General features: G+C 41.6%; 1 protein-coding gene across 1 annotated transcript in view; it reads left to right on the plus strand.

The window, feature by feature from the left end:
- The first annotated feature begins 2071 nt into the window (after window positions 1–2071).
- Window positions 2072–14859, plus strand: part of SLC35F4 (solute carrier family 35, member F4) — a 221937-nt gene continuing 209149 nt past the window's right edge. Inside the window, exon 1 of the mRNA XM_012663734.1 lies at window positions 2072–2217. Within this exon, the coding sequence (XP_012519188.1) occupies window positions 2115–2217 (103 nt within the window). The 5' untranslated portion in view covers window positions 2072–2114. The remainder of the gene's footprint in view (window positions 2218–14859) is intronic.

Genomic DNA, 14859 nt, shown 5'->3' on the forward strand with positions numbered 1-14859 from the left:
GGTAAGATAAGTTATAAACATTAATGGGACAAAACTGCTTGTCTTTGAAGTCTTTGCATATACATATTCCTATTACATCGGAAGGTTTTTAATGAATTGTTTTCTAATTTCTCTCATTGAATGCATATGTTAATGTGCTATGGATTATAATGAATTTTATTAAATACATAATAGCTGTAATATGGGAAAATTTATGTTTTATAGAAACTTTGAACAAAAGGGACACTTTAATGCCACCAACACATTTTATTGTGTGCAATGCATGCATTTTATATAAGGTTTGCCACAGAAATAATAAAAGTAACAAAAGTGTGCTGAAAATTACTTTGGTGGGGGGTGTAAAGGCATAATCCTTTCATTCGTGCTTTAAAATGGTTAGCTCTCCACTATAGTGTTGCTTTTTCCTTTTAGTTCTTTTTGACCTTTTAGATCCTTCCACCCTTCTGTCTTTCCCAGCCCGGTAAGCAGGTGTGGGAGGAAATTGGTTTCTTTGTGAACTCTCCTTCCAGCCACAATCATCTCAGATTCACTCCATTCTCAAGATCCTGTGCTGAGCTTTGTGTCTGGATGAAAAACCTCAACACATTGAGAAATTTAATACTGCATTTTCATATGCTTAAATCTAATTTACCTTTTTAAAAAAAGTTTGCATATTTCTTCCCTCTTAAGGCCCACACATACACACAATGTGGAAAATCCCTGGAGGAAGAATGGAGAGACAGGTGCTTTGGAGCTTTCTTGGGGGCATTGAAGTTGACTTATGTTTCTCTCTTTTTTTCCCCCTAAGCTTTAGAAATGTGAAATCTGGCAGAGAAACCTGCTCTGCGTGGAAGGTGGACTCAGTGACCTCTAAGCTGGCAAGCCTACCCCCTCACCACTAACCACCCCCACCTTCCTTTCTGAGATGAAACTTCGAAGATTTTTTTTTCTTCAGGAGGCTGTGACTGCAAACTACGAATAAGAGAATCATCTCCACTACTCCCTGACCCTAACTCAGTGGATCTCTGGCCAAAGCAGAAGAGACACACCTGAGGGGAGGGTGGTCACTCTGAGCACACAGCTTCAAGGACGTTCTGTTCAAATAGAAAGTTTCTAGATTGCAGCTAAAACTTTCACGCACCCAGATGTTTACAGTTTGAAAGGCTTCCTTCCTGATATTTTTGGCAACAAAGGAGACAATCATTTCCCCTGAGAGCACTTGGAATTAGCAAAATAAACGTGCTGTGCACATCCGAGTCTCTCAAGTTTTTCACGTTTTCACTGGGAGGACGGAGGGTACGGACGGACGGCCAGACTTCAGGGATTGAACTCTTAAAGTCTTTGTGTCCATAAAACCTGGGTAATCGTTCCACATATCACTGTGGACTCATTTCTTTTCATTTCTTAAACAAGAAAGAAGAAAGAAAGAAAGAAAGAAAAAGATTCCCGGTCGTCTAGGCAAGTTGCAAGAACTGATTAACGCCCAAGAACGCGTGCAGATCAGCAGACTCAAGGCGGTGTGGACGCCAAGCGCGGTGGAGCAAGCCCGGAGGCGCCCCAGAAGTGTCGTCTCCCTGAGCGACGGTGTGCACCTTTCGAATTAACAAACAGCCCTTAGTTCCACATGGGTTTCTCCCACCGCATCCCTCCTCTCTGAGCCCCTGGCCACCCTCACCTTCTCTTCTCCTCCCACCCCCCAGGGCCAAATACCCCTTCCATCAGGTGGGGTCGAGGGGTGTCTGCTCTTCGGGAAGGAGCGCGCAAGGGTTAATGGTGAGAGTCGGCGGCCAGGTGGGGCGCCCGCACCCGCCCCCGGCCACGGTGGGCTTCGGAGGCGAGGGGGCGCTGTTCGGGCAGCAGCGCGCCGGGCGGCGGGCGGGAGAGCTGCCAGGCTGAGGGAGAGGCCGGCCCGAGTGGGGGCCGCTCCGCCGCCGCCGCCGCCGCCGCCGCCGCTGTGATGCGGAGCCCGTGCTGCGCCGGGCGGTGGAGTCAGAGCCCGGGCGCGGGAGCACGAGCTGCAACATCAGCACCGGCGGCGGCGGCGGCGGCGGCGGCGGCGGCACCAGCACCAGCTCCCGGGCCCCGCGCTGCGCTCTCCGCCCCGCCGCGCCCGGGGCCGCCGCCCCGCACTCTCTATGGATGTCAAGGCGGCTCCCAACGGGGTGGCCACTATCGAGGACCGGATCCTGAGGATCACCGGCTACTATGGCTATTACCCGGGTTACTCCAGCCAGAAAAGTAAGACGCCGCGGGGCTGCCCTGCGCGGGGCGCGGAAGGGAGGTGGGCGCGCAGGGGTGCCGCGGGGATGCGGTCGGGCGGTCCGGACACCTGCAGCCCTGCCTGCGCTGTGAACGCCACCCTCCCGGCCTGGGGGACCACTGGGGCAAAAAGTGTGCCCGCTGTCCTCGGTGCTGAACCGTGAAAGAGCGAGAGGGCCCCTGCCGGTTGCGCCCAGGAGTTTGGAAACAGTCGCAGCCTTGGGGGCGGAGGTGCGGAGGGGACAGGGAGAGCGCTCCTGACGGCCAGCTCACCCCTGGCTGATTTACGCCTGGAGAAGGCTAACATGGCTGTTCACTTAGCGGAAAGTCAGCCCTAGGGGCTACACGCCCCCAAAGCCCCTACTGAGTGCCAGGCTGCGTTTGGGGCGCTGGGGACGCAGGCTGGGGAGCCTCGGGGCTGGGGCTGGCGGGGGCCGCCGACCCAGTGGTGGGTCCCAGCGCTGGCTGGGTCAGCGTGTTCACTCGAGGCTGTTGAGACGTTGCCAGCGCGGGAATTACTCCTGTTAAAACGTTGGGAGGTTCTCCACCCTGGGCAGGGAAAAGAACCTGCTCACGTCTCCGAGTCCCAGCAATTGGAGCCAGAGACCCGTGCAAAGGACGAGGGGTGGGCGGGAGGGGGAGGCGCGACAGGGCCACCCGCCCCCGCCACTCGTCGCGGCCACCTCGGAGCCCGAGGAGGCTGTTCCGTTCCATACCGGCTTTCTTCTGGCTAAGCGAGGTCATGCGGTGCGGATGCTTTCATGTTTCTGGACCAGTTTTGGTGCGGAGGGCGATGAGGTGTGCGCTGCCCGTAGGCACCCTCCCCCAACACACAAACCCACTGGCTGTATTTGCTGGGATTAGTTCTGCCAGCGACTGAAGTGAAGCTCATTTTTTCTCTGAATGGGGGGCGGGGGCAGGGAGTTGGAAATAGCTAGCTGCGGTTTAATTTCCATGCAGGTGGGATTTTGCTTTTTCTTTATCAATGCATTTCTGTCGCCATAGATGGAGCTTAATTGATGTTTTTGCTGTTATTTTTACCAGAAGCCTTGGAAGCTCCTAGAAGCATTTCTGATTGGTATTTTTCTGTGACATTTCAGGGTGCAATCAATGTTTCTGTGAAGCAGGGGACTCACACAAATTCTGGCACATAGATAAGAAGACACTTTATTTTTCATGTAACTTTCCCCTCTACCATGTTCACTCTCTATTGAATAATAATTCAAGAGCTTTGTTCCATGGGCTGTTCTCATACAGATATTTTCTAGTTTAATATTTCATTTGATTTCAGGAAAGGCCTATCTGATTTGGATGGTTTTGGTCTAGCTGTTTTTAACATTAGAGGCTTACATTATTCATTTTCCATACAAAAGTAATTATATAGTGTTAGAATTTTCTGGAAAGAAAATAACACACTGTTGAAATGGTCTTTGAAGTCTTTGTATTAAAGACTCAAAAATTCTTTTTTTTTCCTATTGGCAAAAGATTTCTCTTTTAACCCTAGAAACTTAAGTGAAGGCACTAATATACCTTGTGGAAATTACTTGCATTTTACCTTTGAATATTTTAATTAGGAACCATGGGATTCTGGTCGCTTAGAGAATGTTGAAGCTGTCTGTGAAATTACAAGACTCAAGGTAGTTTATTGTTATAATTTTTATGACAATGGAACTTTGGTTAATAAAGAGCAGACCAAAAAGAATACTTAAAAAGTGACATTTTTAGATAAGGACATGTTCATATTGTATTTTTTACTTGCTCAAATAGCTGCACATGCTTCATTTGCAATACAATAACAGGACAAAAAAAAAAAAAAAAGGGAAGAGCATTGGCCAAGGCTGTAACTGGAGGCTTAAAGGGATAAAAAAGCATTTGGCATGGTTATTTGTGATGTGCATTTACCTAACTTCAGGCCGAAAAGTTTGGACAATGAAGGCAGAGAATCTCACAAGAACAGAGAATTAGATGATAGTCACATAACTCTCAGGATGTTCATGCTTTCAGAGGTAGAAAGAGATTGCCATTTTGCATAGTGAGAGATTGGGAGAGGGGAAAGCTGGAGGAGGGCCAAAGAACCAAGCACCATGAAATAAATCCTGTCCTAATGCAGCCTTCAACTAGTAAACAAACACATCGAAGCAAACCAGTACAATATGGTCAATTGATTTAGCTGTTACTGAGGATGGGCAAAAGCTTGAAGGAAGTCTGGAGAAATATATTTAAGAAAAAGCTACAATGATGACTATATATGTGAAGGCAATGTGACTTTTTCATTTTCTGACTGGTTACATATACAGCCTTAAGGATGGGGTGATCTCTTGATATTTGTGCCATTTACCTTTTTAGAAGTAGATGGAGACTCACCTCTGGGAAAATGCATCAAAGATCAGCCTTGTGTTAATGCATCCTGCTGTCATGCTTGTACCTTATCCAGAAAATTCTAGTAGTCAGGCTTATGTAAAATAGAAATGTAATAGGATTCAGGGAAATGAACGTATTTGTATGGGCTACTGGGCCATTTGGTTTATTTATCCTATTCAATTTAATGAACAGTTATTGAGCACAAATATATATAACAAATCAGGGTACACTATTAGAGCATAGTGACTAGCCTCCATTACTTAGGTAGGGGAAATAGATTAATTCACTCAACAAGTGTTAATTGAGCACCTTCTTTGTGCCAGGAATGTATCAGTGAATAAGACAGACAAAAGTATTTTCCTTTTTAGAGCTTAAGTTCTAGTAAGAGGAAACAAGACAATAAATAATGAACAAATAAATAAATTTGGTATATTTCCAGATAATAAGTGCTTTTTGAAAAATTACAAGACCAAAAAAAAAAAAAAGGATAGAATATTCTGGAGGGCAGTGATTGTCACAATTTTAAATAGAGTGGTCAGGTAGGGCCTCATTGAGTAAGTAACAATTGAGTAAAGACTTGGGGGAATGTGAGGGAGTTGGCCATGTGGACACTGGGAGGAAGACATTCCAGGCAATGGAAACAGCCAGTGCAAAGTTCTGGGGTTGAGTACACCTGGTATGCTACAGAAATAGCAAAGGGGCCTGCCTAGTGGAAGCAGAGTGACAACTGGGAGAATGGTTGGAGATGACATCACTGAGGATCCAGGAGCTCACATGAAGTAGGATCTTATAGGTCACTGTAGGTCCTTCAGCTTGTGTTCTGAATGAAGTGGGACACAACTGGGGGGTTTTTTAAAGAATAGTGATGTGACTTGACTTACCTTTCAAAAAGATCAATCTGACTGCTCTATTGGGGCAGGGGTGGATTCACCTAGTTAGTATGTTATTGCAATGATGGCTTGAACCAGAGTGATAGCAGTACATGTTGTGAAAGATGGTCATATTTTGGATATATTTTAAATTAGAGCCAATAGGATTTCCTGATTGGATTGGATATGGTATCTTTAAGAAAGAGAGGAGCAAAAAATGACTCCCTCTTTTCTAGTTTGACCAAGTTTGAGTTGCCATCAGCCAAAGTATGGAAGGATTCAAGGTAGAGAAGTTTGGAGCTGGGGAGAGTCAGGGGATAAGGATAACATTTTGGAAATGTTAAAAGTACTTGGAGATGTAGAGTAAGCTTGGAGTTCTGATTGGAGATATAAATTAGGGATTTTCCAGCATTTGGATGGTATTTAAAGCCTAAGACTGGATCTCCAAGGAGTGAATGTACATAGAGAAGAGAAGAACAAGGACTCAACCCTGAGACTCTCTGACATTAAGAGGTTGGGATAAGAGGAGAAACCATTGGAAGAGAACAAGCAGGAGCTCCCAGGGAGGTAGGAGAAAAACCAGGAACATGTGATACTCTGGAATCCAGGGAAGAAAGAGTCTCAGGGGAAAGGATTAGCTGAGTGCAATGCTATTGAAAGTTCAAGTAAAATGAAGACTGATAACTGACCACTGAGTTTGACAACTGAGGACCATTGGTAATCTTGACAAGAATATTGACAAGAGCAGGTAAGGGAGGATAAGATGTATTAGAATGTGTAAGAGAGAATTAGAGGGAGGAACTGGAAATTGTGAGTATAGATGACTATAAGGATTTTTGTGCAAACAGGAGCAGAGGAAATGGAGGCAATAGGGTCAAGAAAGTTTTTTCTTTGAAGATGGGAGAAATAACGTATTTGTCTACAAATGAGAATGATCCAATAGAGAAAGAAAAATTAATGAAGTTGAAGAGATAGGGTATGGAATCCAGGGCAGAAGAGAAGAGACATTGCTTTAGATAGGAACATGGATACAGGCCAAAGTGTGTGGGGCAGGTTCTGGAAGGTGCATAACTGAGATGGTGGAAGTCTGTTGAAGTTCTCTTCTGGCCACTTTCATTTTCTCCAAATAGGAAGCGAAGTCATCAGCTGAGAGTGGGAGAGGAGATAGTAGGGGCTGGAGAAGCAGAAGGTGTGAATAGTTAAAACAAATAGGGAGATTGAATGGACTGGGGAAGTACACTAAGGTTGTTCAGCAGCCTTAAGGATCCATTTAAAGTTTCTGGTCACAGATTCAAAATAAGGCCAGTCAGTAGGTTGTTTTATTTATCGACGCAGTGAAGGCATGGAGCAAGTGAAGAGAAGGATTTAACCAGCGTTGAAGATTATCCAACAGGTACAAAAAATTAATAGGGGCAAGGGAGTTGTATACAAGGAAGGCATTATTTTAATGATTGACGATGGAATTTAAACTTGGTAAGTAGAAAAGAGAGGACATCAAGATAATTAGGAACAGTGAAAAGGTGGCAGGTTCAATGGATTGGAGATCTCAGTAGGATCCAAGACTAGTAGAAGTTTACTGGAAAGATAGGAGGTGGTAATCAGAACAAGGATTGTATGCTATAAGAACTTATGCATTTCTGTAAGTCAAGTGAAAGGACAAATTAATTTATGTTTTATTGTAGTCCAGGATTGATATTTTAGGGGTGAGCCTTATTTTTTGTGTTTGTATAAGAAGGCAGTGTGTTGATGTATAGCAAATTAAACTCTAATGGTTTGGAAATTGATGTAGTCTTAAACCTGCCAGCAACTTCCTCTGAGACCTGGGACACCTCTCTGTGGATGTCAGCTTCCTTGGTTTTAAAATAGGGGTTAAAATCACTGTCTCAGAATAGCCATGTAGTAAGTCCGTTTTAACAGCATTCAAAAAAGTCCCACCTCCACGGACGGATCTCACTCAATAAACCAGCACATTTACTGTGCCTCTCCTCCCCCACCTTTGATCTCAGATAGTGACCAGTTGCCTCTCCTTGTTCTGTACCTTTGCACCTGTTGGCTTTTTGTTTCTTCTATACTCCATTAGTGACCAGGTTCTATGATTGTGTTCTATTGGTGGCTGCATGTTTGTAGTAAAACTTTTCCCCCTTGCTCTAATACCAGCTCTGACCATCCACACTCCAAAACAAACTCTACCCGTTTCTGGCTGTTTGGGTTCACAGAGTGCTAGATCGCTGCCATGACTTAGCATTTCCCAAGGTTCCAGCCTCAGCTATGTCCTCTCACTTTCTGCTTTCTCTGAGCCAGCTCATTTAATCCCATGGCTTTACCATCTTCTTTGTGTCTGTATTTCTACTTTTTCTGAACCTAGACCTGTATTTCAAACTCCCTACCAGCATTCCTACCTACATGTCCTCCAGGCATGTCACATATAAAACCAAATTCATCGCTCTGTCCTTAAAATGTGCCTTTTCCTTCTTATTATGCTTTACAGCTTCCAATATCTATATCCAACCAATCGCCCAAGCTGGAAACCTGGAGTTACCCCCAACCTCTGCCCTTTCCCCTTGTCCTATAATCAGATAACAAGTCTTATCTATTTTACCCCAAGTAGTTGCTTTCCATCCCTACCTTCTACCTATCACATCCTTCTCCCAGCCTGAAGTCCTAATCCAGCATGCACACCTTGACAACATTTATCTCCTCAAAGTGCAAATCTGTGCATCTCACATCCCTGATCAAATACCTGGAATGATTTTTTATTTTCTGTGGAATAAAATCCAAACTCCTTAGCATGCCACAATCTGAGCTAGTTTATATTGCTCTATTTCAACACACAACCCCCCCCCCGACCAATGCCCCAATTGTCAAAGTAATGCATGCTCAATCCAGAAAATCTGGAAGGCAGAAAAGCAAACAGAGATTAAAACAAAATTACTCATAATTCCACAACCCAGAGGTGATTAGTGTTAACAGTTTGGTATATATCCTTTCTGTCTTTTTTATGCCCAGAGACACATGCAACTGGTTTTTATTTTGTACTAAACATTTCTCTCATTGGTCTATATAATTTTAATGACTTAATTTTAATGTATGTATAGTCTTCCATATACGAAAGTGCCAGTTGTTGGATTCTTAATCCAACGTTTTTTAATCTCATATCCCAGATGGTCTCCACACAGCCTGGTCATAGTCTCCTCAAGCAGTTTGTTGTTTCAATGACATTGTTGTGCCCGTGCTCTTTTGCATCTTGGTGCCTTATTACGCTGTGGCCCAAATGCTCCCTCTCATTGTCTCCTTCATCACTCTGTGGAAAGCTCCTATTTATCTTTAGAGGCACAGTTTCAGTGCGCTGTCCTCTGTAAAGCTTCCCAATTGTCCCAGGCTGGTTAATCCTCCCCCTGCACTCCTGTAATACTATGTATTCACCTCTGCTCCAGCATTTAAAACACTATTTTGGGCTGTTTGCTTTGCACAAAACTGTTTCACCCGCCGAGCTTGGGGAGGGCAAGGGACTTATCTGTATTTATTGTATTTCATCTTAGACAAACTGGTACCTTGTGGTGCTCAATAAAGTTTATTGTACTAATGAATGAATGGTTTTAGTTCCCTTTGAAGAAATTGGAGAGTTAATTATTTTCACACAGAAAGAGTACATGATGGTAGTGATTGGATAAAAAGAAAAAAATACCAGCAATGAATAAATACCTAATTATAGGATGAAAATACACTAAATGGTATTTTATGATCATTTTACCTCCCTGGTTGTAACTTGTGCATTTGCATTTCCTCACTTCCTTCTTAAGGTTTTCTGTGCTTGAATGGGGGAAAATGAATTTTAAAAAGTATAGAGTAGTATAAAGTTATTATAATCATAAGAAAGAAAATGTGACTTCTCCTCTTTCTCTTTTGAAATGGTTATTATTGGTTTTTGCTGCTATAAAGGGAGTACTTGACGCTGGGTAATTTATAAGGAAAAGTGGTTTATTTGGCTCACAATTCTGCAGGCTGTGCAAGAAACATCACGCCAGCATCTGCTTCTGGTGAGGGCTTCAGGGAGCTTCCAATCAAGGCAGAAGGTAAAGGGGTAGCAAGTGTGTCACATGGCAGGAGAAGGAGAAGGGAAAGGGAGGAGGTGGTGCCAGACACTTTTAAACAACCAGCTCCCTACTGAACTAATAAAGCTAAAACTCACTCATTGTTGCAGGGAGGGCACAAAGCCATTCATGAGGGACCTCCCCCATGACCCAAACACCTCCCACCAGGCCTCACTTCCAACACTGGGGATCAAATTTCAACATGGGATTTGAAGGGGCCAAACATCCAAACCATATTAGTCTTCATGGTTCAGTATTAATACTGTATAACTCTTAAGCGCTCTAACTGGGAAGTAAGGTATGAAATTGTCTCTTACTAGTAAAATAAATGCAATAAATATTTATCCCTGTTCATATTCTGTTTATATCCTGAAAGTAAGATTTATACTTCTTTATGTATGATAGGTAGTGTTTTGTAAACAGTTACAAATAAGTACCATTAATATGTAGTATTGAGAAATATTTTGCAATATAGTTTTGAATTAGAATATATAAGAACATATCAACATATTCAGCTGATGCCAAATATCATTGCATATGTTATTGATGTTGGTAGTTTTTATGATATTTATTCCGATGTATATTTGACATTTAAAATATAAGTTTTCATATAAACTGGATATTTATATTATAAAATACTGCTACTACTAGCTAACACTTGGGCATAACATCAAGTTTCAGATACACTTTCTTTGGAAAGCCTATCTAAGATCTGATTTGAAGCCATGAGGTCTAATGTAAAGACCACAAGCTTTGGCAACAGGAAGACATAGGTCTATACAACTGCTATGCTAACTTGCCAACCTTTTAAACTTGCATAAGTAACTTAACCTCTCAGATTAATAATTTTGTTCCTGTAAAGAAATGATAATAGTTGCTTCACAGGTAGTTGGGAGAATTATGTAAGATAACATATTGAGTGTCTGGCCCAATGCCCTATTCAATGTATGGAAGCTGTTATGATTATATGGCTATGAGGAAAGCAATAGAATCAGTTTTATGATTTCAGAGAGACTTGGTCACATTTTCCTTGTAAGTAAAATGGTTTACCACATATTTTTTCCTTTATATTCAATATTGCATTTTGAATTTTTGTTATTAAAAATTATGTCACAGCAATGTTAAAGACAATTTACAAATTGTCCGAGTTCACAATGGTTTTTATTTTTGGATGTTGCCTTCTATTAATACTTTTTAACCATTTCTGACTTGCCTGATGCTGTTACCAAAAGGGGTAGTCCTACCTGAATTGCCTGTAGGGATAGTTCATTTAAAATGAGCTGGAGGCCATTTGTGATGAGTTTATTCCAAATGGGCTAATCTAAAAAAGAAGAGACAGATCTAGAACATGAGTGAGTGACAAGATAGGTCTACATGTCTGGAGATGCAGATACCCAGGCCCCAAAATGCAGTGAGGGTTGAGAGGAGAGTAGGGGAAGGGAAGGGTAGAATCCCAGCTGAAGATGGGTAGCTTGGGGTGGGATGGGGTGAAGATGGGATAGGGACAGCAAAAAGGTAGGGAGGAAGTGAAGGCTTAGTGTTAATTTGGGAATAGTCAATTGGAAGTAGCATTGTTCCTTTCACATGTGGAGCATTAAAGGGACACTTCTGTTTTTGGCTGTTTACGTAGCAGCAAACATAACAGACAGGCTATTTCATGTTCTATTTTTAAAAATATGTAATTATGATATAAACACATTTGCATATTTCTACATAGTCTTCAGAGTTATAGTTTTTTAAAGTTATAAAGCATTTAACTACTTCCAGACACAGAAGAATATAAAGGAAAAGGAAAAGGAAAATAATTTGTCACCCTAATACAACTACTTTTATTTTAGTTAATTTCTTTCCAATTTTCCTAATGCATATACGACTTCACTTCAACATCTCTAGTCATCAGCAAAATGCAAATCAAAACCACAATGAGATACCACTTCTTGATTTATTGACAGATATAAACGATAGTGTAGTCATAATTCTGATATACATATGATTTTTGTGCCCTGCTTTTTTTCCACCTAACATTTTAGGATAAGCATCTTTTGTTTATCTGCTTTGAGAGGCTAGGATTGGATTCTCCTTTCAGAGATCTTGGCTTAAGTAATTTGGGCAAACTGGTTCTATGTTATTTGAGACTAAATAAAATGAAGAGACCTGGAGTGTTAGTGGTATTTTGTTTGGTTTCTAGTGATAGGATTCCACTTGAACTGGCTTAAGCAAAATGGAATATATTGAAAGGATACCGAGGAATCTCTCATGGGTTTTAAAGGCAGGGATAAACTGGTGTAAGCTGGAAGCAGGTCCTGGAGGGTTGCAGGAAAAGCAGAAAGCCTTCTTTCTTTGTCTTTCATCTCTTTTTTTCTGGCACATGTTCTCCATTCTTGTCTCTTGCTGCAGGCTGGCTTTCTCTATTTCCTTGTCCAAATGGTCAAAAATAGCCACTGCCAGCAGTTCCAGTGTTTAAGTGTCCTCTATTCAAGAGAGCAGACAGATTGAGGAAGAATCTCTTACTTCTAAATCCAGATTCCTAGGGAAAGGGAGGCTTTGGCCCAATTTATGTCATATGCACACTCTTAATCCTATTGGTTGTAGTTGTTGGGGGTAGAGTTAAGTTATCCAATCATGGTTGCCAGAGGCTCTCTCCTGTTACTCTATGGACTGTGGGGGAAGAGGTAGTTTCCAGAGAAAAAGAGCAATTGGTTGGACATCAACTTAATAGTGATTTGGTTCACAGAGCTTTGCATAAAATTTTTTTATATCAAATCATAGGCCTCAATCAAGAGCCAATCTGTTCTTTCTTCTGGTCCTGATAGCCCTTACAGTGGATCTAGATAATATTTAGTGAGGTTACAGCTACTGTATAATCCTACAAACTGAGAAAATCCAGGTGTCTGTTTAGAGTATAAGTCCCTGCGAGTTCTGTTTAAGAGTGCCCGGCCAGCACTGCAGACTGCTTAATAAGCTTTATTGAAGTGCCACTGGTTATATCAAGTTTGAAAGACATACTTCTTTTTCTAGGTCACATAGGGCAACACACCAGGTCCTTCAGACTCAATGTACAGTGATTGAGGATGACGCTTAACATTGTATATTTTAAACAGGGATTGGAAATTACACTATTATGCGGTCTGGGTGGGATTTGCTATATTCAGACCTGGGCTGATGCCAAGATAGCACTAGTGAGGTGTCGATAATGGTTTTATGGTCCTGAAAACCAGACATGCTAAGAATTATTTATGCCTTGGAAAGCTGAGATTCCTAAGGGTGTTAGAGTCTGCAGGTTTTTGCTGCTGATGCCTTACTAAACTCCAAGTCATGTGCCTTTGGCATCTAGCTTGTGTTTTTGTTGACACCCATGTTTAAACGTAGGCATTCTAGATTAAAGATCCAGACTGAGTGAGTTGGGAGCAATTTGGAGCACCATCTTCCCTGCTGGAGTTACGGTTACAGGGTCTAAAGGAGTAGTATACACATCTAAAATGACAGTATTATTTAGATGCTTAGAAGTTGAGAATTTTAAAAATTGTGAGCACCTGTGGATGGAGCTGCTTGTCTTTTATTTTTTTTTTTATTTCGGAATATTACAGGGGTACAAACGTTTTGGTTACATGAATTACTTTTGTACAGTTTGAGTCAAAGCTATAAGTGCGTCTGTCCATCACCCAGATACTGTGCATTGTACCTGTTAGGTGTGAATTAACCCATTCCCTCCTCCCCCCCACCTGCTTGATTTCCATTGAATTTTACTACCATTATGTACAGAAGCTGCTTGTCTTGTCCCTTTCTGGGCCACATCCACGTAGCAGCCATGCTGGTCTTTGAAAAGCTCTCACTGGATCATGCCGTTCTTCCAGTTAAAGTCTTCAGTGGTCTACTGTATGTCTTTGGAAAACTGTAAAACCCAGCCTACAAGATCCTACCTGGTCTGGCTCTTCAGCAGGCACCACACTTCCATGCCCTCATTATGCTTTGGTCTTACTGGCTCCTGCTCCAGACCCTTTCATTCCTCTGGGTTGATGAGCAAGCTCTTCCCTCTTACCTGTCTGGCTCCTCGTCATCCCTCAGGTCTCATATTAAGTGTCTCCGCCTCAGAAAGGCATTTCCTGCTCTGCATCTCTATCATCTCATGTACTTTTCCTTTATACCACTTACTACAAGCTGCAATTGCATTTATGTTCATTTTTGTAATTGTTTAATGCCTTCTTGCCCGCTAGACTTCTAAGGGTTGGGATGGATTATTTTGCTCAGCACTGCATGCCCAGCACAAACCACAGTGCCTGTGCACTCCGTGAATAATTTTTGAACGAATGATTATGACTTGTTAAAAATTTCAAGTAGATTTTTCTTCAAAGAATAAACTTTTTATTTTTTATTATTTATTTATTTATGTTGCAATCTGAATTCTAGGACAAAAAATAAACTTTTTATTTGGAATATTTTTAGATTTATAGAAAAGTTGCAATGATAATACAGAGAGGTCCTGTATACCCCTCATTCGGTTTACCCAGTTGTTAACACTTTACATTACCATGGTAAATTAGTTAAAACTAAGAAACCAATATTGATATATTATTATTAATTAAATTCCATACTTTACTTGGATTTCACCAGTTTTTCCATTAAGGCTCTCTTTCTGTTCCAGGACCCAATCCATGAAACCATATTGTGTTCACTTGTCATGTCTCTCAGGGAGGCTTTTAATGCATTGAGCTTGAAAGGATAATTTCAATTTTATAGGAACTTCCTGGAAGATATTGTAGGGCTTGGATCAGATCACATTTGGAAATTTGAACACTAGTTTTTCAAGGTGAAAAAGGATTCAATTCACGTTAGAATTGACCTACGACTTGACATTGTAATTGCACACCCATCTTAGAGATCGTTTTATAGTGTAGAACAGTGGATTTTAGCATTTCTACTTTTTAACATTTTAAGGGACACAGAAATCTTTGAAAATCTAAATAAAGCTATGAATTACCTACTTTCCTCCCAAATGCACATATACACCAAATATTTTCATGCAGTTTATTACACTGGAAATTGACTTCACAGGTACAGGTATAAAAGTGATAATCCCACTGAATTCTATCTGTGTTTTTATTTCATAATGACATGTGCAAAATTTAATGGTGATATATGGAAAAATGGGAATAATTTAAATTTGTTAACTAAAATAATGAACTTTAGTTTTATTCAAAAGTAAATTTTAGTGAGAAAGCTCTTGTGGTTTGGATTGAATAAGGAGTTAAAAATTTGGAGTGATCTTATGCATGGCAATGTGTAGCTCATCTTTGACATCC

This window comes from Propithecus coquereli, unplaced genomic scaffold (assembly GCF_000956105.1).
Source record: "Propithecus coquereli isolate 6110/MARCELLA unplaced genomic scaffold, Pcoq_1.0 Scaffold83, whole genome shotgun sequence".
NCBI lineage: Eukaryota > Metazoa > Chordata > Mammalia > Primates > Indriidae > Propithecus > Propithecus coquereli.